At 43.6% G+C, this 25,466-nt stretch overlaps 2 protein-coding genes across 4 annotated transcripts in view; one reads left to right on the top strand and one right to left on the bottom strand.

Moving 5' to 3' along the window:
* GABRA5 (gamma-aminobutyric acid type A receptor subunit alpha5) overlaps positions 1–25,466 on the top strand; it is a 567,778-nt gene that overhangs the window by 58,649 nt on the left and 483,663 nt on the right. For 2 of the 3 annotated variants that reach the window (XM_085622876.1, XM_085622878.1), the window contains exon 2: positions 21,152–21,291. In XM_085622876.1, coding sequence (XP_085479002.1) covers positions 21,206–21,291 — 86 coding nt within the window. In that variant the 5' untranslated portion in view covers positions 21,152–21,205. Of the gene's footprint in view, positions 1–15,058; positions 15,140–21,151; positions 21,292–25,466 lie in introns of those variants that run through there. The other variant, XM_085622877.1, reaches the window with a different exon arrangement.
* GABRB3 (gamma-aminobutyric acid type A receptor subunit beta3) overlaps positions 1–25,466 on the bottom strand; it is a 1,060,293-nt gene that overhangs the window by 736,871 nt on the left and 297,956 nt on the right. The window lies entirely within an intron of this gene.

The following is a 25,466-nucleotide window of genomic DNA, read 5'->3' as shown; positions in this document are numbered from 1 at the left end:
TTGGCCAAGTTCCAAAGACTCATTAAGAGTAGGAGTATCAGGAGCTTCTCTACAATCAAAATGAATGTTAAAATCTCCAAGCAATATCAATTCAATTTCAAAAGACTTTATTTCGGACAAAATGACCTAAAAAGTACATCACAGAGCAAACATTTTACATCTTAAAATTTCATCATATAGTCAGTCATAGATAGAAGAAAAAAAGAAAAAAACAGTAATAATTATACACACATTTTCAATTTAGGAATACATTAAGTTTTGAGATATAGGATTTGGACAGGGGTTACACAATTGACTTTGAAAAGTGCATGGTGCAATAAATGCATAAATTAGCTAAAAAAGAACCTCTGTATAAAAAGGAGAAAAAAGCTTTTATATATAAAACTATACATGAAACAGCAAGGAGGTTAGTGAATTTACTGTACTATCACATTTGCTACAGGGCAATTGGTACATTATTACGAGATCTCAAATAAACCCTTCTAGTGCACCACATTGAAAACAAAAAACCAGCCACCGAGTATACTATTGGAATGCTTGAGTCAGATTTCAGTATCCTGAATGCTTCAATGCAGCGCCTACTGCCAAGATTCCTACAAATCTGAACCAACCAACGTCTCATTGCCTTCTGGTAGCCAGAACAACTGAAAAAGACATGGAGCTCTGTTTCCTCAGGGTGGTCACATGCCGGACACTGGATCGTTTGTTGGTCTCTCCACTTGGATATAAAGCAGCGAAGTGGAAGCACCCCATATCTATATTGTAAATAGAGCATCCTAGTCGCTGGTGGAGTAATGAAATCTATTGCCGACTCAAAGCAAGAAAAATCTTTTATTTTTAAAAAACCACTAGTACATTTCCCAATCCCAGAAAAGGTATGAAGTTGGGTCAGTCTGTAATCTTTATAACATGCCTTCAAACGACCCTTAGATATTGGCAGACAGGCTGACTCAGGTACAAACCAGCAATCCCCTAAACCCATACTGGTTAACAGAAATTTTATATGATCAAGCCACTTGATTTTTACAGCACCCTGTGACCTTAATACCTCTAATAATTCCTCCCTATAAGATATAAGTTCGGGGGAGGTCCAAAGGCGACGCCAGTACATTATGGGCTTAAGACTCGCTACTTCAGCTATTGGTGTTATACCTGTGTCCAGACGTAGCGGGACCAACGGGGTACTGCGAGGTCATCTAAATAACTGTCTTAAGTATTGGTTCTCCACCTGTGATAGTTTTTTCAAATTTAGGTGGCCCCATAACTCTGCGCCATATAAAGCCCCACCTCTTGCTTGAGCCCTGTAAATTTCAATTGCTGGACTAACAATTCTTTTACTGGACTTATTAAAGACCTTCATGATGCCACCTGAAGATTGTGCTAGTTTTAGCGTAGATTTTGTGATATGTGCCCCCCATTCCATAGACTCGGTGATTGTAATGCCTAAATACACAAAGGATGACACTCTCTCAAGGGGTTTACCATTTAAAGACGGGTTAGGGCGTGTACTTTTTGGGCAATTAAATGCCATAAATTTGGTTTTCTGTAGGTTAATTTCTAAGCCTCAGTCTCTACAAAACATCTCAAATTTATCCAAAACCCTTTGTATCCCCATAGGTGATTTGGCAACCAATAGGGTATCATCAGCAAACATCATTGCCGAGATTCTACGGGAGGCTAGCTTGGGGGCATCAAGATCTTTTTCTGCAAGCAAGGCATCAATCAGGCCATTAGTATAGAGGCTAAATTAAGTTGGCGCGAGCACGCACCCCTGACGAACACCACGGTTGATGGCTATGGGGGCTGTAAGATTACCGTCCTTCCCATACCTAATTTGCGCATAGTTGCATTCATGTAAACGTTTAAAAAGTCGAATTAAATAAACTGGGACCCCCATCTCGGCCAAAACCAACCATAATTTCTCCCTTGGTACTAAATCAAAAGCAGATCTCAAATCTACAAAAATTAAGAAGAGACTACCCCCCTGCAGACATACGGTCTTCCAATACTGCAGTTGTAATCTTAGTACTTGGTCCAGAGTCGACAACTTTTCCCTGAACTCGGCCTGGAGGGCGAACAAAACATTCCTCTCTTCCATCCATGACTGCAGTCTAAGAAGCAAGACTCGCGCAATTTTTTTTGGAGAAATATATATTAGACTTATAGGTCTATAGTTGGTTGGGAGGAGTGGGGAGCCCTTTTTAAAAATCAGAATTATTTCCGAACCAAGCCAGCTTGGAGGAATCTTCATGCCTTGCATAATTGAATTAAAAAGCATCCAGAGATATGGAGCCCAAATAGCAGGTTAACTCTTAAAGAGGTCTCCAGGTATCTTGTCCAAACCTGGAGCTTTGCCCGGAGCTATTCTTGCTAGTGCGACCTTTATTTCTTTTATGGTTATGCTCAGGCCCACATCGCCATCAGACGGGGGCATTGAATCCCAAATACCCACAGGACAAGGAACTATTGGTTCACAACCAAGAAAAGATTAATCACCGGGCTCCTTAACATATAAGGTTTCAAAGTGCCCCCGCCATGTCTGTTCGTCTAAGTTTGGCTCGACCGCACTTCGAAGGGTGGTTGTGCCAGAATTAGCAAGTCCCCAAAATGTCCTCATATCTCTGTCTCCTAGAGCAGTTTCCATTATGGCCCAGTTTTCTTCTTCCCACCTTTGCTTGGCCTCTTGTATAACTGCTTTGTAATTTACTCTTGCCGACCGTATTAAGAGGCGATCTTTGGCTTTGATAGATATTACTAGAGCCTTTTTAGCCTGACGGCAAGAAGTATTATACCAAGGGTGGGAGGGGAACTTATCTTGTTTCAAATTTTTATTTGGGAAAAAGAAATCATAGGTGACTTTTCCTAATTTATCATAATTCGATTGGGCCTGCTGGAGGTCTATACTCTCCTTAATCGGGCTAGACAAGTTAGACGCATCTATAAAAACCGGAAGCAAGGCATCATAAAGGCTGGCCAATCTTGCTTCTGATTGGCTAAAATTAGACCATTTCACTCTCTTCCTGCAATGCGTAACCACCATCCTGGAATCAGAAGGGTTATCTGTAACTGGCAGACTCCCCATATTCAGAGCTTTAAGTTCCACAACTAATGCAGAATGATCACTATCTAGACGTGGGATTATTTTAAAACCCATCATCCTATCCCAAAAGTGTGAATTAATAAGAATATAGTCTAATATAGACCCCCGATTTTTGCTATGGAACGTATAGCTATTCGATGTTTCGGATAGAGATCTCCCATTGCAAGCTCGGAGAGAATGTCTCAGGGTGAGACAACTCATCTGAATCACTAATGGGGACCATATTTTGACTCTTGGGCATCCTGACTCTGGAATTTTTAAAAAGTGGTCCTCATCAAACAGACCATCTGGTGGTAATCCTTCTAACGGCTCAAACTGACAATTAAAGTCCCCACCTACTATAATCAACTGGTTAGTATCAATAGTGCCTAGGAAGGTAGTTAACTCTTCCACTGTGTTAGATTCATTACCATTTGGTGAGGGTCGTGAATATACGTTTATTAAAACAACAGGAGGCTTTAAAGGAAACCGTAACAAAACGCTTAAAATGTCACTAGACCCTGTGTCAATTTGGGCCGCTGAACACCCCAAATGGGATCCCACCCAGGTTATAAGGCCCCCGGATGGTCTCCCTTTTCCCCCCGTAGATGCCGGAATGTTAAAACTAGCATAGCCTCTTTTGGAAACCTCTCTTCTTGCCCAGGTTTCTTGGAACATGCAGATTTCAAAATAATCAATAAAGGTTCCCCATTCGGGGTCATCTAATTTACTGTTTAGTCCCGCAATATTCCAAGATAAGACTCTTGTTACCTGGGCAGTTGGTGGGATCTGATATGGAGTCACCAATGTTGATTGATTTGAAGAAGCATTTGTTAGTTCAACAGCATCCGGTGGCTTTGGAACTGGATACAACGATTGTTCAGGATTTTCTAAGTGGAGAAACCTAGAGAGAGGATGGCTTAGATTTCAGGAGCCGCTCATGCTCCCTCTGGCCAGTTCATCCTCAAATTCACAATTTGACCTTATGAAGCTACCCTGACTCTCTAAGTCTAGTGTTATTGGGGCTATTCCCACATTAGCAATAATATTTGGTCCCTTCAGTCAGTCCACTCCCTCAAGGGGACTGTACCTATTACCAGTTGGAATATTAAAAATTGGGAAATTATGTAACAACTGGCCTGGGTTTGGGGGTGCCACTCTTTTGGGGGGAAAATCTCATTTTCAACTGATAAAAATAATCTTGATGGTGAGGCCTTATTGGGGGATAGAAATATCCTAGAGGGAGTAAAATAATACTCCCCCTGTTCCTCCCATGTTCTTTTGCTAAAATTTGCTCAATGATGCTTGGATTTCTAAAATTAATTACGACGCAATCCCCATGAATATCCTTGTGGTGCTTGCCTATCCATCCTACCCTTCTTGTAGTTAGTATCTCCTGGGTATTCTCATAGCCAAAATCACTGTGATTTGCTAACCAATGAATGGTTTTGTGTTTTAGCTCTTGATGAGTTTCAATTAATCCCTTTCTTAGTTCTGGGGCTCCTGCAAGAACCAGTACGTATGGGGCAGACTCAGGCGGTAAATTTATGATTGGGGGACAGTATGTTTGATTTTTTAGATCTAGATCGTTACGGTCCTGGTTTGAAGGAATATCAGCCAACCCCCGCCTAGGGGTGTCCTCCAGTGTCCTTCTTCCTGCCAACCGATGGCAGTCCTGATGCGCCAAATTTGTTGCCACTGGGCATCACCCCGCAATAGTATCATTTGCGCCCCTATCATTTGAAGATTTTCCTTGTAGTATCAAATTGCAAGGATCTTTGCTAATTATGGGGGGCCCAACTTGCACGTTGCTCGTAGGGACCTGAGCACATGACGTACTGGCTGTATTAGTTATATCTATAGACGGCTCTTTATTTTTTACCCATGCATTCCACTTTGCTGACAGCCTATCTAACATTGTCACTACAGGAATTAATTCTTCTTTAATGATAGTTCTTATTTGCTGCTGGAAGTTCGTCAACAACAGTGAAACCCACACGGGCTGATCATTAGTGGGTTCTGATCTAACCTCGTTATGAGTCCCACCCTGATTTCCCTTTTCCTTGACCACTTCCTGCTCATTTTTCTTACTTATAGATGGTTTAACATTATGTTTTGTTTTTTCTTTACATTTTCTGCCGGGGCACCCGGGGATGCCCTCTCTAGAGGGATCCAAGGTCTGAATCACCTCGGTTGTGGATTGGTCTTTGGTGGACTCTGAGTCTGATACCCGCAAGTCGGTTAATGAATCAGAAACTTGCGAGCGCAGCTCTAAATTTGGGGTGATCGAAAGGCCCGGCTCTGTATGTTCTATTTCTGTTGCCACTGCTCCTAGTGCTTTCTCTAGCATTCTATCTATAGATGTAGGTTTAGACATGCTTGTTGAAGGAGCAGGATTTTGATGCTTCACAGTACAGGCCCGCTTCCCCATCTTATGCGCTTGTTTACTGAGGTGCAGAGGATAAAGAAACTAAATGTATACAATAGCGATCCCAGAAATCAACACAATCACTAGATGAATAAACTATATAAACATTTATAACACTAGCATTGTGACATAACACTAAATCATTGTATGTACAAGTCCAGTTATTGTAGGAGAACAACAAAGCCTCATCGTCCAGTCACTAATTTTAGATGTTAGGGGTGGTGCCCAGCTCAGCCTCTTTCGGCCTCTGACGGCCACAGACGGTCCCGCCCTTGTCCCGGGCTTCTCCCGGCGCCTTCCGCGCGCGACCTCTCAGGGCGAGGTAGTAGACAACCTGGATGATGTAGTTTTCCGGGGCCGGCGGAGCCAAGCCCGGCGGGTCCCTCGTTGCTGGTAGGGGAGGCGAAGCAGAGCCCAGCCACAGGAGCAGCAAAGTCACCGGGGGCAAATGGAAGAAAGGTGTCCTCAGGTAAGCACCAGGGGAAACAAGGGGAACAAAGGGCTCCGCAGCAGGCGAACCTTTAAGCGCCTCCTGGCGCGTGTTGGACTCGCGTCGTAGCCCAGGTGCTCCTGGGTGATGTAGTTTTCCGGGGCCGGCGGAGCCAAGCCCGGCCGGTCCCTCGTTGCTGGTAGGGGAGGCGAAGCAGAGCCCAGCCACAGGAGCAGCAAAGTCACCAAGGGCAAATGGAAGAAAGGTGTCCTCAGGTAAGCTCCACTCCTTAACATCGATTTCTTAATTTCAGAGCATGACAAGAAAGAAAGCGTATTTTCTAATTGCAGTTCCCGGGCAGAATTCTAATGAGGGAGTAGGGGTCCAAAGCCACTGTCCACACTAAAGGGAAATGAACGGACATCACTCTCCTCTCCCTTCTCCTTCTCAGCCTCTCGCCCCTGACAGTATGCAAAAGTCAGTCTTAGTCTGGTTTGGCTGCCCCACACAGCCAGCAATTTATAGGAGAGCTCACCTCTGATCACCCTCACCCCTGTTCTCCTCTCCTAGCAAACTCGGCGCTTCACTGGGTCGCTTCCCAACCGGTCCGAGCCTTCTTACTAATTACCGCCGCCACCCTCAGCCGTCGACCTAATATAGTGCCTCCAGACTCGGAGCCGTATTTCGCCAGTTATGCCTCCAGGCACAAGGAGCTGCAAGAAGAACAGAAATCCTGGTTCCCTGTGGTCAGCCTTTAGTCAAAACTTTGGGAAGCAAACCGTTATCTTAAAGGGGTTTCACCCATTGTTTCTCCTCTAGATGCAGGGAGCCGAAAGGAAAAGCAAGTCCTGGCTCCCCCCGATTCACACCGCACGCCAGTCGAACTTCGGGAAGCGTTCACACGTGGCCGCCATCACCTGCCGTCCATCAGGAGCAGCCTCAAGGCAGGGGGAGGACAATGTTTCACTAAGCAATATACATTTTGAGTATTTCAGAGCTCTATGCACGATGGCTTCATCCAACATTTTTAGAAAAGAACTAGGGGACCCCGGGGGCCGAAATATGAGCGTACCTCCCATCAAAGAATTAGGAGAAATAGTGAGGGAGAAGTTCAACACTTCGCCCTCCATAAAATCCTGGGAATTCCCCTGCGTAAAAATCCAGCTTTCCCTATAAACAACGGCGACCCCTCCCCCTCTCCCTGTTTTTCGATCCACCCTGGCGATTTTGAACCACATAGGGATAGCCAATGTAATAACCGGGGCGGAGCAGTCATTTAGCCAGATCTCGGTTATAAATAAAAGATCAAGCTGGTTATCAACCAGTAGCTCAAAAATGTCTGGCGCATGCTTTACCATAGAGCGCACATTGATCAGGGCTGCTTTAATATTTTGCCCGGCCAAAGGGATAGAAGGAGAATGGATGGGTAAGGGAGTAGTGCGCCCCATGCGAAGAAAACCAAAATGACAGTTAGGATAAATACTATCTATATTTTCAAGCACGGTCCAAACATGAGCGCACCTGCTCAGGGACTCACCAATTAATCCTAGTTTCTCCCTACTCCAAGACTTGCGTTCCGCAAATGCCTGAGATGGAAAGCGGGCCGTGCGACTGGCGCTGGCCGCTACCGGGACGCGGATGGGTGCAGACGGGCTTGCCTTCGGCTTCCCCAGAGAGGTGGTATCTGACCTTGAGACCAAGTTCATATCCAAGTATATAACATCCCTGTGGGAGGAGTGCGGTGTACACTACAAGTTCCCCACTCCTTACCACCCACAAGGTAATGGTTTGGTGGAGAAATTCAACAAAACCTTAAAAGGCATGATCAAGGGTCTAACAGAACCCTACGTATAAGTGGGATGCCCCTTACCATGCCTTCTCTTTGCATACAGGGAGGTATCATAGAAGTCATTAGGGTTCAGTCCCTTTGAGCTTCTGTATGGGCACCCTGTGGGAGGACCTCTCAGTTTGGTCAAGGAAGGCTGGGAGACAGCTCCCAGGAAAACTCCCCAGGATGTACATGCTGGCCTTCTGGAACCAAACTTCACGCTTCAGTAAACTCGCTCAGGCGAATCTCGAAGCAAGCCAGGAGGAGATTAAATGCTGGAATATTCAGAATGTCACTCTGGTAACATTTCAGCCTGGCCCGAAAGTGTGGGTCATGGCCCCAATTGAACCTTGTGCATTGAACGACAAGTGGACTGGACCTTTTGAGGTGGTTGAGCGCAAAGGTAATGTCACCTACCTGGTGAATTTGCAAATTCCCAGGAACACTTTGAGGGTCCTCCATGTGAACTGCCTCAAGACTCAATTTGAAAGGTTGGAAGTAAGCATGCTCTTGGCGACAGATGATGGGAGGAAGTGGAGATTTAACCTCTCCCTGACCTCCTGTCTACCAAGGAGCATGATGGATCAGTGGAAGCTTTGATCCTCTCCCATACGCTGACCCCAGAGCAGCAGAATGACTGTCACCAATTGTTGGGGCAGTTTGCCACACTATTATCCCTGACCCCAGGTGTTACTCACTGGTGTGTCCATGACATGGACACTGGTGACAGCCCTCCTGTAAAACACAAGATTTACAGGTTGACTGACCGGGTCAGAACCAGTATCAAGGAGGAGGTCTCTGGAATGTTGGAGTCATTGTGCCAGCCCAGTGGTCTTGGTCCCAAAGGCTGCTGCACACGGTGCCACATCTGAACTACGGTTCTGCATGGATTAAGGTGGGCTCAACACCGTCTCCAGGACTGACGCGCACAGCATTCCCCAAGCTGATAAGCTCAATGATCAGTTGGGAGCTGGCAAGTTCCTCAGCACGTTTGGTTTGATGTATGGGTACTGGCAGACTGCCTTAACTGAGGGGACCAAGGAGAGGTCCGCATTTTCATCCTCAGAGGGGCACTACCAGTTTCGGGTGATGCTCTTTTGGTTGAAGAATGCCAATGCCACCTTTCAGAGGTTGGTCTACCAGGTTTTGGCTGGGCTGGAGGATTTCAGTGCCGCCTACCTGGACGACAATTCAGTGTTCAGTTCCAGCTGGGAAATACCACCTCTGGGGAATGTTGAAGGCTCTGCAGAGGGCAAGCCTCATGCTCAAGGCCAGTAAATGCAGATCGGGCAGGGATCGGTGGTGTACTTAGGGCACACAGTAGGAAGCGGCCAGGTGGCACCCCTGCAGCCTACGATTGACACCATTTTGGCTTGGGAGCCCCCCAAGACCCAACCAGAGGTAAGAGTCTTTTTAGATCTCACCGGCTACCATAGGAGGTTTGTCAAGGGCAATGGCACCATTTTTGCCCCCTTGACAGAGCCGACTTCCAGGAAGCAGCCAAAGAAGGTGATCTGGACTGATGCCTGCCAGAAAGCTTTTGATGCCCTGAAAGCAGCCATGTGCATGGTGCCCGTGCTCAAGGCACCCGACTTCTCCAAGGAATTCGTAGTGCAGAATTACGCTTTAGAGCATGGTGTGGGTGCGGTGCTCTCACAACTGAACGATGGGGGCCTAGACCAGCCTGTAGTCTTCCTTAGCAGAAGACTACTCCTCAGGGAACATAGGTGGAGTGCCATAGAGCGAGAAGCTTTACCTGTGGTCTGGGCACTGATGAGTATAAGACCCTACCTGTTTGGGACTCACTTCCGAAGGTCAGACGGACCACAGGCCCGTCATATGGTTAATGCAAATGAGGGGTGAAAACCCAAAGCTGTTGAGGTGGTCCATCTCCCTACAGGGAATGGACTTTACGGCGAAACACCGCCCTGGTACAGAACAAGCCAACGCTGATGGTCTGTCTAAGTTCTTCCGCCTTAGTGAAGAGACCTCTAAGGAGGTTGGGTAGTTCTCCCTACTTTCAGCTGGAGGGGACATGTGTTAGACCTGGCATCTTTTGCCGTGTTTCCCCTGTCTTTTTGCTTTCTGACCTCCCAGTTCTGACTCTGTTTTTGCTGGTTTAGTGTCTCTGCACACTTTCTTACTGCTGTTCAGTGTTAAAGCTCAAGTGCTCCTATTGTAAATTGTATCATGGATAGATGTTTCCATGATTGGCATATTCTATTTACTGGTAAGTCCCTAGTGAAATACACTGAGAGTGCCAGGGCCTGTAAATCAAATGCTGCTAGAAGGCCTCCAGCATTGATTGTGCCACCCACACAAGCAGCCATTCAAAGGGTACTCAGACCTGCTGTTTCGGTGTCTGTGTGCACTTTTTAATGTGATGTCGACTGGCAAGTACACCCACTTGCCAAGTCCTACCCTTCCCTTTTATTACATGTATGTCACCCCCAAGGTAGGCCCAAGGTACCCCTGTGGGCAGGGTGCAGTGTATGTAAAAGGTAGGACATGTACTGGTGTGTGACATGTCCTGATAGTGAAATACAGTGTAGCTTGTTTTTTACTATGGACAGGCTATCCGTCCCATAGGATAGAATGGGGAATACTTTGTAACATTTTATGAGTATATAGGGACAATAAAGAAATGAAGTTTAGTGTGCCTAAACTAAGAATGTAGAAATGCAAATGCATCTTTTAGTAAAGATGATATTATGTTCTGTGTCTGAAAATAACACTTTTAGAAAGTAGGTTTTTTCTTGCTTAGCCATCCTGTGTGCCTCTGCTGGGTTGTGGATTGACTGTCTTGCTTTGGAGTAACAGGGGCTGAGGATGTGCATTCTCTTCAGACAGCCACTGGAGGGGTTGAGGTGGGTCCTGCCTTTCCTGGATGAGTCAGGGCTGGGCTGAATAGCCCTGGGCTGCATTTCGAGTAGTGGAAGAAGATTTCCATGCACTTGAATGAGCCTAGTCTGCCTTAGACAATGCTGTTTCAACCTCCTGCAAGGAAGCTGGGCCAGATAGGACCAAACTAGTTTGGACTGAGCACAGAAGCTCTCTGCCCAAGAGAAAAAAGATAAACGGATAAAAAATATTGGGGCCCAGACCCCAGAACTTTAGAACTTTGCTTGCATTAAGGAACCTGCCAAAAAGAAGTGCTGGAAGAACTGCCAGGGGGAGTAATGCCCCTTTGCTGTGTTGTTGCTTTGCTGTGTTGGCCTGTAGTTGCTGCTTTTGCCTTGGGCAGTGAAAGGACTGGACTGAACGTATGTCACTTTCGCTGAGTATCTCCAAGGGCTTGAAATAGGGCTTGCCTCCTGTTCACGAAGTCTCAGGGACAGCAAAGACTTCACTTACCTCTGGGTACCGCCTCTGGAACCGTGGGTTTCAGTTGCCACAGAGGGGAAAAGCAGCCGTCACCATCACCGACACCGCTGCGGGCCGTGTATCCTGTTGGCACCACAGAAGGCACAGCAGCACTTCGCACCACAACCCTGGTCTCACCGGCGATGTAGACCACCACCACCACCGATCCACTGCTTGCGCTGCAACCTGTGGGCACCATGCTCCGCACAGTTTTGCTACACTCTGCCGCCCTGCTCTCACTGACGATATCGTTGCACCCCTGACCGCACCATCGTTTGGGGGCACTGCTTATGAGTCATATGACGCACTGCCCCATCCCACCCCTCAGTCTGGGCCGACCGACGCCAGCTCCCATCAATCGGCACTGCCGCTTGCATGGTGACCGTCAGTACACAATGAGCACTGCCTCAATCCACACCACAGCCCTGGTCTCACCAAAGTTGCTGGATGACTGTCACCACGCCACTGCCTGCAACGCAAGTTGAGGGCCCCGCACGCCGCACCGCTACGTTTCACATTGCAACTGCATGGTTGCCATGACCGGCCTACACCGAGGCGGTCGGCCGGAACCAAAGGAACTGTTTACGAGTCTGCTGACACATACGCCCGTTTGCACCGATGCGGTCGGCCGGAACAGTTGGATTCTGTTGGTTTCAGCACCGCAGTAGCCCCGGACGGAGCTACCGGCTTTTATTACTTGGATTACTCTAAGTTGGTCTCTTATCGTTTTGGGGTTGTTTGCACGGATAAATATTGGTTATTTTTCTAAAACTGGTTTGGTGTCCTTTTGTAGTGTTTTCTCTGTATTACTGTATGTTATGTGCAAATGCTTCACACACTGCCTCTGAGATAAGCCAGACTGCTTGTGTCAGCTACCAAATGGGTGAACAGGGGTTATTTCAGTAGTGCATCCCCTTTATCCTGACTAGAAGGAAGGGTCTCCATTTGGACAAAGGTGCAAATTATTGCTTACTGGAGACCCCATTTCTAACATGCCTTTCATGTTGTCCCACAGTTCTGCACTTGATATCAGGTTAAACAAGGATAAAACATTCCTTAATGTCACATAAATCGGCATCGTTTTGAGCTAAGCTAATTTGGTGAATAATGTGGAGTAGAAAAAATGCTTGGTCAGAAAACATCAGGCATTGACAGAACAACCCTCTGTACCAGGTTCAGTGAGAAAGATTTATCAATCCAAGTTCATATGTCTCATGGGATGATATCAGTAAACATCTTGTCATGGATGCCCAACAGGCTATTTGGGCAATAATAGGATCATGTTGATTGGCGTGGTAAATTGTCATCTCTGAGCAAATGCTTATTTACTCAGGAATCACAATTATAAGTATTTGAATGTTTATTGCACCCGGTAATTACTTGATAGTATAGAGATTGCACCCTTTGTTAAATGTCGACAGGCCAACCTGGAGGAACAATTGCCCAGTAAATTCCAAGTTTAGAAATTTCAACCAGGAGGTTTGTCTGAATTTTATTTTTAGTCTTTCTACAGTGAACACTCCAGACAAACGCTGAAATTGCCCTGGTGGAATTTTGGTATGGTATTCCCAATAGTTTGCTTCCTGGAATCAGGTGTTGCCGTGTTGATGTCATGAAAAAGGTCTTCAAAAAAGGCGACCCGACCTTTATGATTTATTATGATTTCTAGATATTGTCGCTTCATTCACATGTCCTGAGCAGAAGGTCCTGAATCATTCATCTTGGAAGCCATGTCCAACATGTTGCACCTACTAAAGGTGGAGGTCATTTTCTTCTCTTGTACCTATTTTTTTGTAATTCCACTGAGATTTTTATATGTTGTTCTGCGGCATTCTTGTTTTAGGGGGTAACGTTCAATCTTTTTTCAGCACTTTCAGCATCAAACTAAACATTTCACTTTGCTGCTAAGTTAAATAATATCTGTTCTAACTTAACTTATATCTTTTTGAAAAATAATGGGAGCAGAGATTCCATCGTATTTCCATCTGCAAGAAGCGTTTCCCCATTTTGATCACGATTTAAAACATTTGATTCTGAAACGTGGGTGTAGGTGCTTGATGCCTTGTCTAAAGTGGTGTTTCAGTGGACTCTAATTTGTACTATCATGACTTTGTCAAAATATAGCTCCTATCCAGTCGTTTTTCTTTCTATGTTTCCTTTCACTTCATTATGCAAAGGTTTGTGGCAGCTTGCCACTTTCCTGTCTGTATTGAAGTTTACACAACAGAGTTAAACATTTTGATTTCTCAAAATATCTATGTTTGGTCAATCACTTCTGTCTGAATGAGTCAAATTTCATGGCTGTATTCTGTCTGCTTCTTGCTGATATTAAGGTTACATAGATGCAAAATCTTTATAATTATCACACCTTCATGCTGTATGAGAAGAAAGACTAGGGGGCATATGTATCAACATCACCATTTGCGATTCTCAAATAGCGATTTTTAAAGAATCGTTATTTGAGAATTGCAAAACGGGATGTATTTAAAAAATTGCAAACTTTTTGCGATTTCTTAAAATTCCTTAATTGCGATTAGCAAATTGCGAAATCGCAATTAAGGAATACCTGCCCATTCATTTCTATGGGCCAGGAGACCCATAGGAATGAATGGGAAGTAATTCTCAAATAGCGAATCGCAATTTGCTAATCGCAATTTGAGAATAATTTCAAAGGTGCAAGGGTGTCATGCTGACACCCTAATGCACCCCTGAAATGAGCGTGTGTGTGCATATGGCGCACATGCATGCCCTAAGGGCATGTATGAGCGCCACGTGGCACTTTGGTAAATTCAAAAAAGTGCATTTTGAAAGGAAATCGCAAATTACCACCAACTGGAAGTTGGTGGTAATTCGCGATTTCTTAAGGATAATTCGCACAACTTGGGTGCTTTTTACATATCATTTAAGAAATCGCAATTTACGATTTCTTAAATGCTTACGCAAAATTAAGAAATCGCTAAATTAGCAATTCCTTAATTTTGCGATGGGATTTGGCTCATACATCCCGATTACCGATTTTTTAATCGCAAACACTGTTATTTTGCGAATTGCAGCGTTTGCGATTAAAAAATCGTTTGATAGATATGCCCCCAGGTTATGTGGAAATTCTTCATACACCCTTAATTTCAATTATTTCTTGCTATGTTCCTAAGAGCTACTGGGGTATGCATTTAAGAGTATTTCTTGCGCCTAGACTGCCATCTTAGGTTATGAAAGGGCATGCTTTCCTGCTGGGGTAGTTCCAACTCAGCTGACCTGGCCAGTCTTAAATGTATATTTCGGATTCTTAAAACTGATTTATTGTGCAGCTAGAGCTCCACCGACTAAGAAAAATGATTCAGCTTCATGGGTTAATCTTGCCCAGCAAATGCGTATTCACTGAAATGTTGAAGACGACTTATATTTGTGGTCGCAGTTTGAGTAACAACTTTTGTTTGAGTCAAAGAGCCATTTAATAGCCATTTAATATCAGTTCTTCTTTCAACCAGAATTTCTAAGATGATAAGACATTACAAGTCAAAATTCACTTCATCAGGAACAAAACCACTGATCTTTACTGGATGATTCTATTTTGGTCTTTTTACTTGGATATGCATACTTTTGCATTGTGCTTCTCTCTCATGCAGTGAAATACAGGTAAAAAATGTTCTGCCTTGATAAAATTGCTAGGAACCAATGTACTATTTTACTAGACTGTTTTGGCCCCTTGAGGTCACATCTTTAGATCGGAGAACTTTGTTTTGATCTAGCCCTAGCCAGGTGCCAGCTATTAATGTTCTCTATATAACTAAATGAATATCTAGACTTATGAGTTGCAAAAACGTTTTCTGAATGTCTGTATTTGGAATTCCTACCAAAAATAGATAAGTGATTGTTTACAATTGAATCTAATGCGGGTCCTCCGATTTCTCTCTGAATTCTTTGTCTTCAGTTGGCAGCTGACTTAAATTCAGGCAAACATTCAGACCCCTCATTACCCTTAGGTCGGAGTGTGGGCAAGCACAAGCTTCGGTGAGTTCAAGTTATTGAACAACACTTGGTTTCCGAGTTTCCACATTGATTGCACAATTAGCAGTTGAGAATGTAGGACCTTTTGTACTGATATCTTTTGAAATAGTCTGTTTTCTCTGTATCCTCAACTGTGATTTTCTTTATATGTACCTTATTAGTTTAATTTAGGATTCCAAAGTGTGCATAACAGATATAATGGGCATATACATGATTGAACATGTTTCAGTCTCCTTGTTACTTAGCCATATCTCTGGCTTTTATTGGTGGCATAGAGGTGATTTTTGGGATTTGTTTTTATTTTTTAAAGAAGTTCTTATTATAATTTTGTAATAATTACATTTTTCTCAACATATAGGATCCTTGTTCTCTAGTTGATTACTTACTTTCTTCAGGAATCTGTGTAAGAAATTGAATCGTTTGTCAAAGGGGGTGGTAACCCACGGCAAACAATAATCACAGTCCTTGGCAGGGTGGACCACAAAAGTGATTAGATAAACCTGTGCTTAACCCTCTGGTAGCTTGGCACAAAAGAAGTCAGGCTTAGCATAGAGGCAGTGTGTAAAGTGTCTATTCAACACTCAAACAATAATAAAGTGAAAATACAAAACAAGAAAAATCCCTAACAAATTAAATTACACTAAAACGACAAACATCCAATCAGTACAACCAGCCCTATAAATTTTTAAAGTTTGAATTGAAAATAGTGCCAAGAAGCACAAAGCACCAACGGCTGTTATCTGGTCACGCACGACCGTGTCCAAGTCAAAAGTTAAGGCCGACTGTGATGGAGAGCAGATTGCATATAGGCACCAGGTTCATTCCGGTGGAAAGTTTACTTTCGGAATTAGATATTTTACTGGAGAAAAGTAGCTGCAGATGAGTCGTCGGTGGGCAAGCTGGATCTGATGCAGTGCTTGAAGATGGGAGGTTGCGGAAGCGTGGGGTCCCGGGGCAGTCGTCAATGAAGGCAGGAAAGCTCTGAGTGGATGAAGTCCGAAGGCTGACCTCAGGAAGGCATTGATGTCGATAGGTTGCTGCTCGGCTTTGGTCCAGCGAAAGGCCTCTCCATTCGGACTTAGAAACTTCTCATCAATCAGAACTCCTTCAGCAGGTCAAACCAGCAGGTTGACTCTGACAAGCGATTTGACATCGACGGCTCCAGCTTGACGGTGGTCCCGGTCTCTCACAGGTTCTTTGGAAGAAAATTTGGCAAAAGGTTTCTGTGTCCCAGCTTTTTTAGTTTGAACAGGAGGAGTATACTCTGACATCAGCAAAGGGTCCAGGACCTGGGAGGCACTACTTGTGGGTTAGGACTCACTCTAACTGTGGCCAGCAGTAGGGTCTAGGGCAGGTCCTGTTGGAGCTAGTTAGCTGTGCAGGTGCACGAAAAGAACTCTGGAAGCTTGTTGTGTCCCTGTAGCTCAAACAGGAGGCCAGTCAGTTGACCCTTGTGTCACTCTTGGGATCCTGAGTTCAAGGCAGTCAGGTCCAGCCTTCCTTCATCAGTCAGACAGCAGGGCGGTCCTTCTTCTGATGTGCACAGGTCAAGGAGTGCTCTGATGAGGGCATTAGGGTTTCCATTTTTGTGCCAAGGGCCAATTGGTGGATGGGGGAACTGCTGGCCACTCATTAACCAATAAGGGTAAAAGTTCCCAGGGAGATACTACACACTTTACAGCACTTCCTGTGTGCTTTACTGTAAACTATCCCACAGAGCCCTTCCCCACCTAAATTCAATTTGGCACAACCTTTCCTGCCTCAGTCAGAGCTCACTGTGTTCACATAGAGGTGTGGTTATGGAAATGGGAAAATCCTCAGTTGTGGGCATGCCAAACCAGTTCTGCGGCAGCTCTCGCTTGCTACTGGGGTTGGAGCCAAATTGAGTACAAAGGCAAAGGAAGACTAGCCTAGTTGTGAGTTGCATCTACCAGTGAAAGAGCAGGGACCCTTTGAAGCTCAGGAAAGGGCGGAGCAAAGCCCACAGACCATCCTGCTCAGGGAGTGAAAACACCTCTCGACATCCAACCTTTTTGTCCACTGTCTCGGAGAAATCCACATCTCACCACAGGGAACCCATTCATCAATCAGGTGACACTCGACATTGGCAGAAAGGTACATTGCTCTAAGGTAGGAAAATGGCAACTTGTTATTTTCAAAATAGTAATATGAAAACCAACTTTACCATTATATTGGAATTTAAATTTCTAATAAAATGAGACCTTGATTAATTTTTCTAGCTGCTCCAAAACCGAAATTAGGCATTATGTTATGTTATAATGTAACCAAGTGTTTTCCTATGGGAGAGCCAGTCATATTACTGTGATAAAGTTCTTTGAAGGTATTTCACTGCCAGGACATGTAAAACATTACATATACATGTCCTGCTGTTTAAATACCCTGCACTCTGCCTTGTGGGCATTTAGGGCTTACCTTATGGGTGAGTTATGAGTAATAATACCATCTAGGCCTGACAAAAGGTTTATTTTGCAATGTGGAAATGGCAGTTCACAACTGCACACACAGGCTGCAAGGGCATGTTTTACAGTCTTTCTTTAGTTGGTGGCAATATGAGTGCTGCAGCTCACTTGCAGGATTTAATTTACAGGCCTTAGTTACATGTATTAATATATACTAGGTACGTATAAGGATATCAAATGTGCTAATTATGTGTATGTTTATTTTACCACAGTTAAAGGGAGGTACAAGCACTTTACTACTGGTTAACAGGAGTAAAGTGTGTCACCAAAAACTGCTTCAGCAGAGGAGGCCAAAAATACGAGAGAGTAATTACAAAAAAATGGTCCTTTGCAAAAACCTGGTTCTGGTGTTGACTAGATGAAGTCAGCCATTTGTACCTGTTTTTCATTATTTTATCTTGCACAAGTGTTATATTGTGCCTTTAAAGGTAAGGCTTCCAGTGTTGATTTTCATTTAGCTTTCCACGTTGACCCGGCTTATGTCAGACGTTGAGAAACGTTAACAGTGAGTAGTTTATGTTGGCCTAAACTGTTAACGATATTGGATTCTGAGTAGTACCCTACCTCACCCTCAGTCTTAATAAGTCGTTTCAATTTGTATTAAGCCACTATGGGGCATATTATCAAGCACTGCGCTAAAATTATCGCCGCTTTAGCGGCAGAAAACTGCCGCTAAAGCGGCGGTAATGGGCTTGATAATATGCCGCAGAGAATTCCCATAGAAGCCCATGTTGACACGAGAACATGGGCTTCTATAGGAATTCTCAAGGGCATATTATAAAGCCTATTATCGCCGCTTTAGCGGCAGTTTTCTGCCGCTAAAGCGGCGATAATTTTAACGCCGTTTCTTGATGATATGCCCCTGTATTTGTTAGTGTTTGTTGATGTTTTGCCATGGTTTTATCACTTTCTCTTTCCTCTGCACATTTCTTAACAATTCTCCTGTCTGTATCACCCAGACCGTCTTTTAAATCCATAAGTAGCTTGAATATTTGTTCGTTTGTTGGTAGAAGTCACTGGTCCAAGAGCTCAGATATTACTGCCCAAGATTTCCAGTTGGTGGTTTGACTTTGATCTCGCCTATTTTTGAACTCCTAAGCACACACTATGTTGGTGTAATTCCCCTTGCGTCTTTACAGGTGCAACCATCATCATTCCTTAATGTTGCTTTTACTTCTCTTTAAGAGTCTCCAAAGTCTGAATTTCTAACATAATTATTAGGTAGGATTGTTGCACACTTTCTTGGTAACCTTATCTTGTACTTACTTTCTAGTGTCTTATATGCTGCCCCTTTAAGTGCTGCAAAAGGTTTCGACTTTCTTAGTCTTTCTTTTTTAACTTATTCTCATTTCACCAAAGCAGTACTTTGACTTACGGGTTCATGGTGGAATGAAAAAAAACATTTGGAGCCCCTGACCTGAATGGCAGTTTCTGTGCCACCCCTACCTTCTTACCTTGTGGGGCTGAGTGACTACAAGCAAATGCATTCTCAAAATGGGAACTCATCAACACCCCTAGAACTCTAATCTTCAGTGCGGTAAGGTAAACGACTTGGCCACCCCAACACCCCAGAAAGTTATGAACATGTAGGTAAACCCAATCCCTCCTGACAGATGCTGCAGTGAATCAGAGATGATCACTGAGAAGATTTGCACCAATACCAGCTCAGAGCAAGCTTACCACACTATCAATCACTGCAGGATCTGTGGAGGCCTCGGGAAATGACCTAAACTGATATCTTTGATAATTTGAAAGGGACCCATGGCCAGAAGCCATGGAACCATATGAAGAGCCTGACTTAACTGACACATGAAAGGCACCAGTGGCAAGCCTCTACAAGGTACCTTCAGTCTGCTGGTCAGAGGTGAAGGAATACAGGAAAGAAAAATCCTCTGTTGAATGTGCCCCAACTCTGGCAATTTGTAATGAACCTGGTTGCATATTGTAAATTTTATTAACCTGTGACAAAATAAGGATTTAAAAACTAGGGCAGATTTACGAGCCCCCTGCGCCACCAGTACGTCACTTATTGTGATGTACTGGAGGCGCATTTCACTTCTCCAATTTACAAGGAGAGGAAAAGCCACCCTGCGGGACTTTTCCTCTCCTTGTAAAAATGGCCCCTTCACACGCAGCACTTTGCGTGGAAGGGGCGTCCATGGGTGTTGCTGTGGGTGTTCCCACGCAGCACCCATGGTAACAAGACACATTTCAAGATTTACGAGGAATCGTAAATCTGGAAATGCGTACCGTGGTGCAACGTGGAGAAATGTTTTCATTTCTCCTCGTTTTTTCCTCTTTCAATGCATGCTGCATTCTACCGCATGCATTGAAAGAGGAAAATGCCTTTTGTGATTGTTGTTGTGGAGGAAGGTTTTCCTTCCTGCACAAAAATAATCTCCCCATGACGCAGGCATCTTTGCACCATGGTGCATGGGTGCCCGCGCCGGCGCATGGCAGTTGTTTGTGCGCCAGCGCAGGGGAGAGCACAGGAATGCGACATATGATTGTAAATATGTCGCACTCCTGTGCTTCGAAAGTGCCTTAGCGTGGCACAGCCAAAAGGCTTGCGTTTCCGCGCTGCGGCACTGCCTTGTAGATCTGCCCCAAAGGGCCTGATTTAGAGTTCGGCTGATGGGTTACTCTGACACAAATGTGACAAATGATCTCATATTATAGTATACAGTATAGTAGTAGTATTTCAAATCCTTCTGGACATAATGCATTTTTAGTTTGGCAGACAGGATATTAAGGTTGTGACGGAGTAACCCATCCGCTGAACTCTAAGTCTGAGCTTATTTTAGCTTAACGCGTTGCTTAAAAAGTCACACACGCCTTTAAATTTTCATATATGTAGAAAATGCCACCAGTAAGATGAGCCTTTGTAAACTTTCTTTTATCACTCAGACTATGGACTCTACACATATGGGTATCTGAGTTTCCTTTAAGCTGGAGCGGGCAAAAAAGGAACATTTCTCATCCAGACTACTTTGAAAGCGACAACATGGAAGCGCTTGGGGGACGGGTTTCTTACATTTAACAGAAGCATGCAAGTATCAAGGGGAAAATGTAGCCCTCGGTGGAAATCCGAAAAAGAGATGCATTGAAAGGCATCTGGCGGCCCACAATAGCAGATGGTTTATTATTTGGAGATGCATTACTAGGAATTATATTTGGGCATCCTAGAAAAGTAACAATATGACCAAGGAATTGCAGCTCTTCCTTGTGTATGAATAAATGCATGAAATCCGATATATTTACATTGACCTTTCTCTCACTCTGTTACACCTTTGTTGATTGCTCTGTAAGAACGTCCTACCTCTCTCTGCCTGCTGCTGCCTCCCTGCCAAAGTAATTTTAAGGTTTTTTTTAGCACCCGGTGAAAGACATATGCCAGCAGCTTTTGTGTGAAAGTTTAAGCATACTTACAATTTACTGTGAAAAACAGCTCACCAACTACTGTACATTCTGTGACATGACACGCACCTTTACAAATGTGTGATCCCTAATGTTTACCTTTATTTTTAAATTACAGTTTAAGGGTCAAGGTGAAAAAACAGAAGCTCTCCAGCACTGGCACTCCATCGGGATGGATACTGGAATATGTCCAGGTTTTGTCACGCTCAGAAACCTCCACCTTTTCTGCCTTTTGGTCATTTTAGTTTGTCAGCTTGGGTAAGTCCTCAGAAAACGATTCATTATGTATTTTTTGCTGTATCATTATTGTGTTCATTACTTCTATTGTTTTGCAATGCAAGAAGTGCACATAAAGGGCCTAACTAAGAGGTGCACTTTATTTTGGGAGGCGATATCATATACAAAAAAGAAACACAACTTCTACCTGGTGCCACATTCACCAGGTGTGGAATTGCCTTTCTGTTGTGAAAAAAGCAGTATTGCTACATGCCTTCCTATGTTCAAATGATCAAATTTGCAGTATTTTCCCTTAAAAAATTATCCAAAATGTTTTCTCATGAAATTTATGTGGGATATAAAAGTGCAGCATTACCAAACAGGTTATAATCCCAGTTTAGACACCATCTTTGATTTACACCTCAATAGGTATTTTTGGGAAATGAGAATGAGGCCCAAAGTCTAAACATTAACAATGGACCCGGAACTAACATTGAACATGCACAATTTACTTAAAAAAACATGTATGCTGCTCATCATTTTTAAATGTAATACCTAATAATGAAATATTAAAGTTATGTTTCAGCATTTGGCCTCAAAATTGAGAAATTCCTAAATATTTTAGTGGTATTTGATAATCTGGCTTTAAAGTGAACTAGTGAAAACTCAGGGCAGTTAGATACCTGGCAAGAGGCATGCTGAGGCCTCGCCCCTCACCATCTTGCTGCAAACTTCCCTCCCCATGTTTAGTTGACCCCGACAGAAGCAGCCTGTTTCTGGTATAACTGCCCCTACCGACACAGCGGGTGTGTTTACCTCTTAAATAAATGCTCAATGTGCGCCATATTTAATGGCATTCTTAGCATTCCTTTTCTTTATTTTTCACAAACAAAGTTCCAAAGTTGGAATTTTATATGTAAAAAACAAAATCAATGGCCTTGACACACAAGGAGCTTTCCCGCTAAATATGTGGCATTGTTTCTTTTCGGTGCCCCGGACTGTTATGTCTTATGAGGCTGACTCCAGCTGTGAAACTACATATTGGACGCTAGAATGGACACCCTGGGGCACATTTACAAGCCCCTATCGGCACCACAAGTTCACTTTTAGTGACGTTGCGATGGTGATTGGAGCTTTGCCTTATTTACAAGGCAGCATTAGGCCACTTAACGTGGCTTAACGCTGCCTTGCAAATAAGACCCCTTTCACGCTACACTCAGCGTAAAAGGGGAGGGCAATGGGTGTTGTGATGGCCATTCCACTGCAACACCCATTGATTTTGATGCTGCCCCCCTATTTGCAAGAGCAGCGTAAATAGGAGGCAGCACCAACATTAAGACCAGGGAAAAACCTGGTCTTAAACAGGCAAAACGAGGAGAAATACTCTATTTCTCCTTGTTTTTGCTGTTTCCATGTCTGCTGCCTTAGCACACATAGAAAAAGCAGAACGCCAAGGATTGTTTATGTGCAGGAAGGTCCCCCTTCTTGCTCATAAACAGTCATTTAAAAAAATGCAGTTTTGAAACTTCTAGAAGTTACAAAAAATCTTTTCAAGATTGTTTATGTGCAGGAGGGGGGACCTTCCTGCACAAAAACAATATTTCCCTCAACACAGGCACCCTTGCACTATGCACGTGCACCTGCGTTGGCTCTAGGCAGCTTAATTTAGCGTCAGCGCAGGGGGAATCGCAGGATGGCACCATATTCTAGTTAATATGATGCAGCCCTGCGTTTTTAAAGTGATGCAGCGTGTCGTTATCCTTCTTGGCTTAATGACACGCTTCGCCACTTTCTTGTAAATATGCCCCCCCTGTATGTGATGGATGGTCACCTTTGATTGACCTCTGGGACAGGTTCAATCAGCCATGACTCAGCAGTTGCCCCACGTCTAAATGATGCTTGGGAATCAAAGCTGATTTGTGTCAGCTCTCCTGTACTGCCAGCTCGAAATGAGCTCTTTATGCATTCTTGGAACCAAGGACCTGCTTTAGAGATTGGTAGACGGGCTACCCCATCACTTATGTGACAGATATCCCCTCTGCCGTATTACAAGTGCCATAAGGTGTAACATTACATTACATAATTTGCATTTGTAATGCACATCTTGGCACTCGCTAACAGATATTTGGGCGGAACAGTAACTAGCATTGTCTGCAAAGCATGCTGGTTTGCAAAATGATAATTCTCGTCATCCCGCATTTAATCCTATTCTGACAGTAATATGTTGTGCTTGAAATGCATTTAATTTAATTTGCATGCCCACGAGTATAATTGTATGGGTAATGTAGCAAACACACAAACAAAACCCAGCATCTGAATTGCAGCAATTATATTCCCATCAATCCTAGACATAGTTACAGTTACTTAGTTACACTTAGTTTCTCTGCAGTGAAGAGAGGCAAGAAAGAACTATATCCCTGTTACATTTATTCCATAGGGGTGGTTGAAACCGATTCAACATGAGAACGTAAGTGTATAAGAAACATCCACAAGATGGTCATAGATACTTTCTGCAGATTTACAAACATATACACGGACATTTGTTTTACCTAATGCTATAAAACAGAAATGCACAGTAGGTTCTATTTCTGGGTATTTTAATGCATACATGAAACATGCATACATTTTTATTTGGTTTCTCCATAAATGGAGGACCTTCAGATGTGCCTAAGGTTCCTTATTTGGAAGAAAAACATGTTTTCTCCCATGCTATCATGTTACTGTAACATGTAATTCTCAGACCCAGTAAAGTGGCAATTGTTTTTCTTAATTACTATTTCTTTAGCTTTCCCTTGGGATGCAGTGCAGATTGATTGCCTGCACCGTGCCTGACCCGGCTGTTTCCGATGATTTGTTTGCATGCTCTGTTGGATTTAGTGTGTAGATTTATTGACTGTTGAGCTCAGGTTAGAAGAAGAGAAGGTGGAGCTCAGCGAGGGATCATTCTGTATTGGAGTTAGGAAGAGGAACACTGTGTCCACGTTCTACTCCATGATGTGGAGGGAAAGGGAAGGGAAGCTGAACAGCAGTGTGCATCACCACAGAAACATGCAATGCAAAAGACATGGACTGCCCATGCCAATAGGTCTGGCCTTTACAAGCTGATGCGATGGGTATTTCACTTTCATTTTTGCAAGCATGTGCCAACAAATAAGTAGGAAAACAAACCATGCTGCAGCCAAAACATGGCGTCCATATGCTAGTGAATTTGAAAATAAATTAGCCGTCACCTATAATTTTCATACAAATTGCAGGAGCTTCATAGCAGAAGGTGCACCTAGAACAGGCATCAAAATCCATTTTAGTTGTAATGCATATCGCTGAAAATATGATTCTTATTGGCGCAAAGAAAATTTATTGTTGAGTTTGAAGAACTGTGAACTTAACGCATAGTTTAAGCACATAAGAATAACTAAAAATCAGAAACAAGCATTGGTAATGTCTTTTAATCCCATACGTAACACTGGCCCAGATGTATGTGGTTTTTACTCAGATAGCCATCATGCATACACATGCGTGGTGCCATCTTGGAATAGTTTTTCTTAAAGCTTAACAAAAAACTTGCCAAGATGGCTACTGTGCATGCACTATGACCATCTTGCAATATTTATTTTTGCTTAAAGAAAAAAACAGTCCAAAATGTTTGCCATGCATGCCTGTGCACACATGAATAACCTTGGACTGATTTATCATATAATCAAATGTAAGAGTATTTGAAGATGACTTTGTGGTTGCTCACTTACGCACACACAGTCAGTTATCTCAAAGTCATTCAGAGGTGGTCTTTTGCTAGACAGGGGTGAGCAGCAAATGCAGCATGGCAGCTGGCAGCCAGCGGATGCTAAAAGGGATTCATTTATAAAGAAACAAAAGGTCAGGCAGTAGCTGGCACATAGTAAAAGTCAAAGTGTAGATTATACCCTTTAATCTATTACTTTTCACCTGTATCAGCTACAGACTCCATGCAGGGACGTATTTCTATATTTAAATTGAATAAAATTACAAACTAATGGTGAAGTCGGATTTTTATTAAATCTATTGGAAGTGTACCTTTTAGAGAGCTATCTTTACCCTGCCTGAAGCTGCTGGAGGCTAATTTTCATTAGCTCTCCAGCCACTGCCCAGATGATATTTGGCATGAATGAGGAAGGATGTTTCATCTCAAGTGTCAAAGTCCCTTTCTATGTGGGGACTTATAAGAAATTGCTATGTTTTTC

Source organism: Triturus cristatus, chromosome 8 (assembly GCF_964204655.1).
Source record: "Triturus cristatus chromosome 8, aTriCri1.1, whole genome shotgun sequence".
NCBI lineage: Eukaryota > Metazoa > Chordata > Amphibia > Caudata > Salamandridae > Triturus > Triturus cristatus.
Note: the sequence above shows the minus strand (reverse complement) of the source record. Positions and strands in the feature narration are given on the sequence as shown.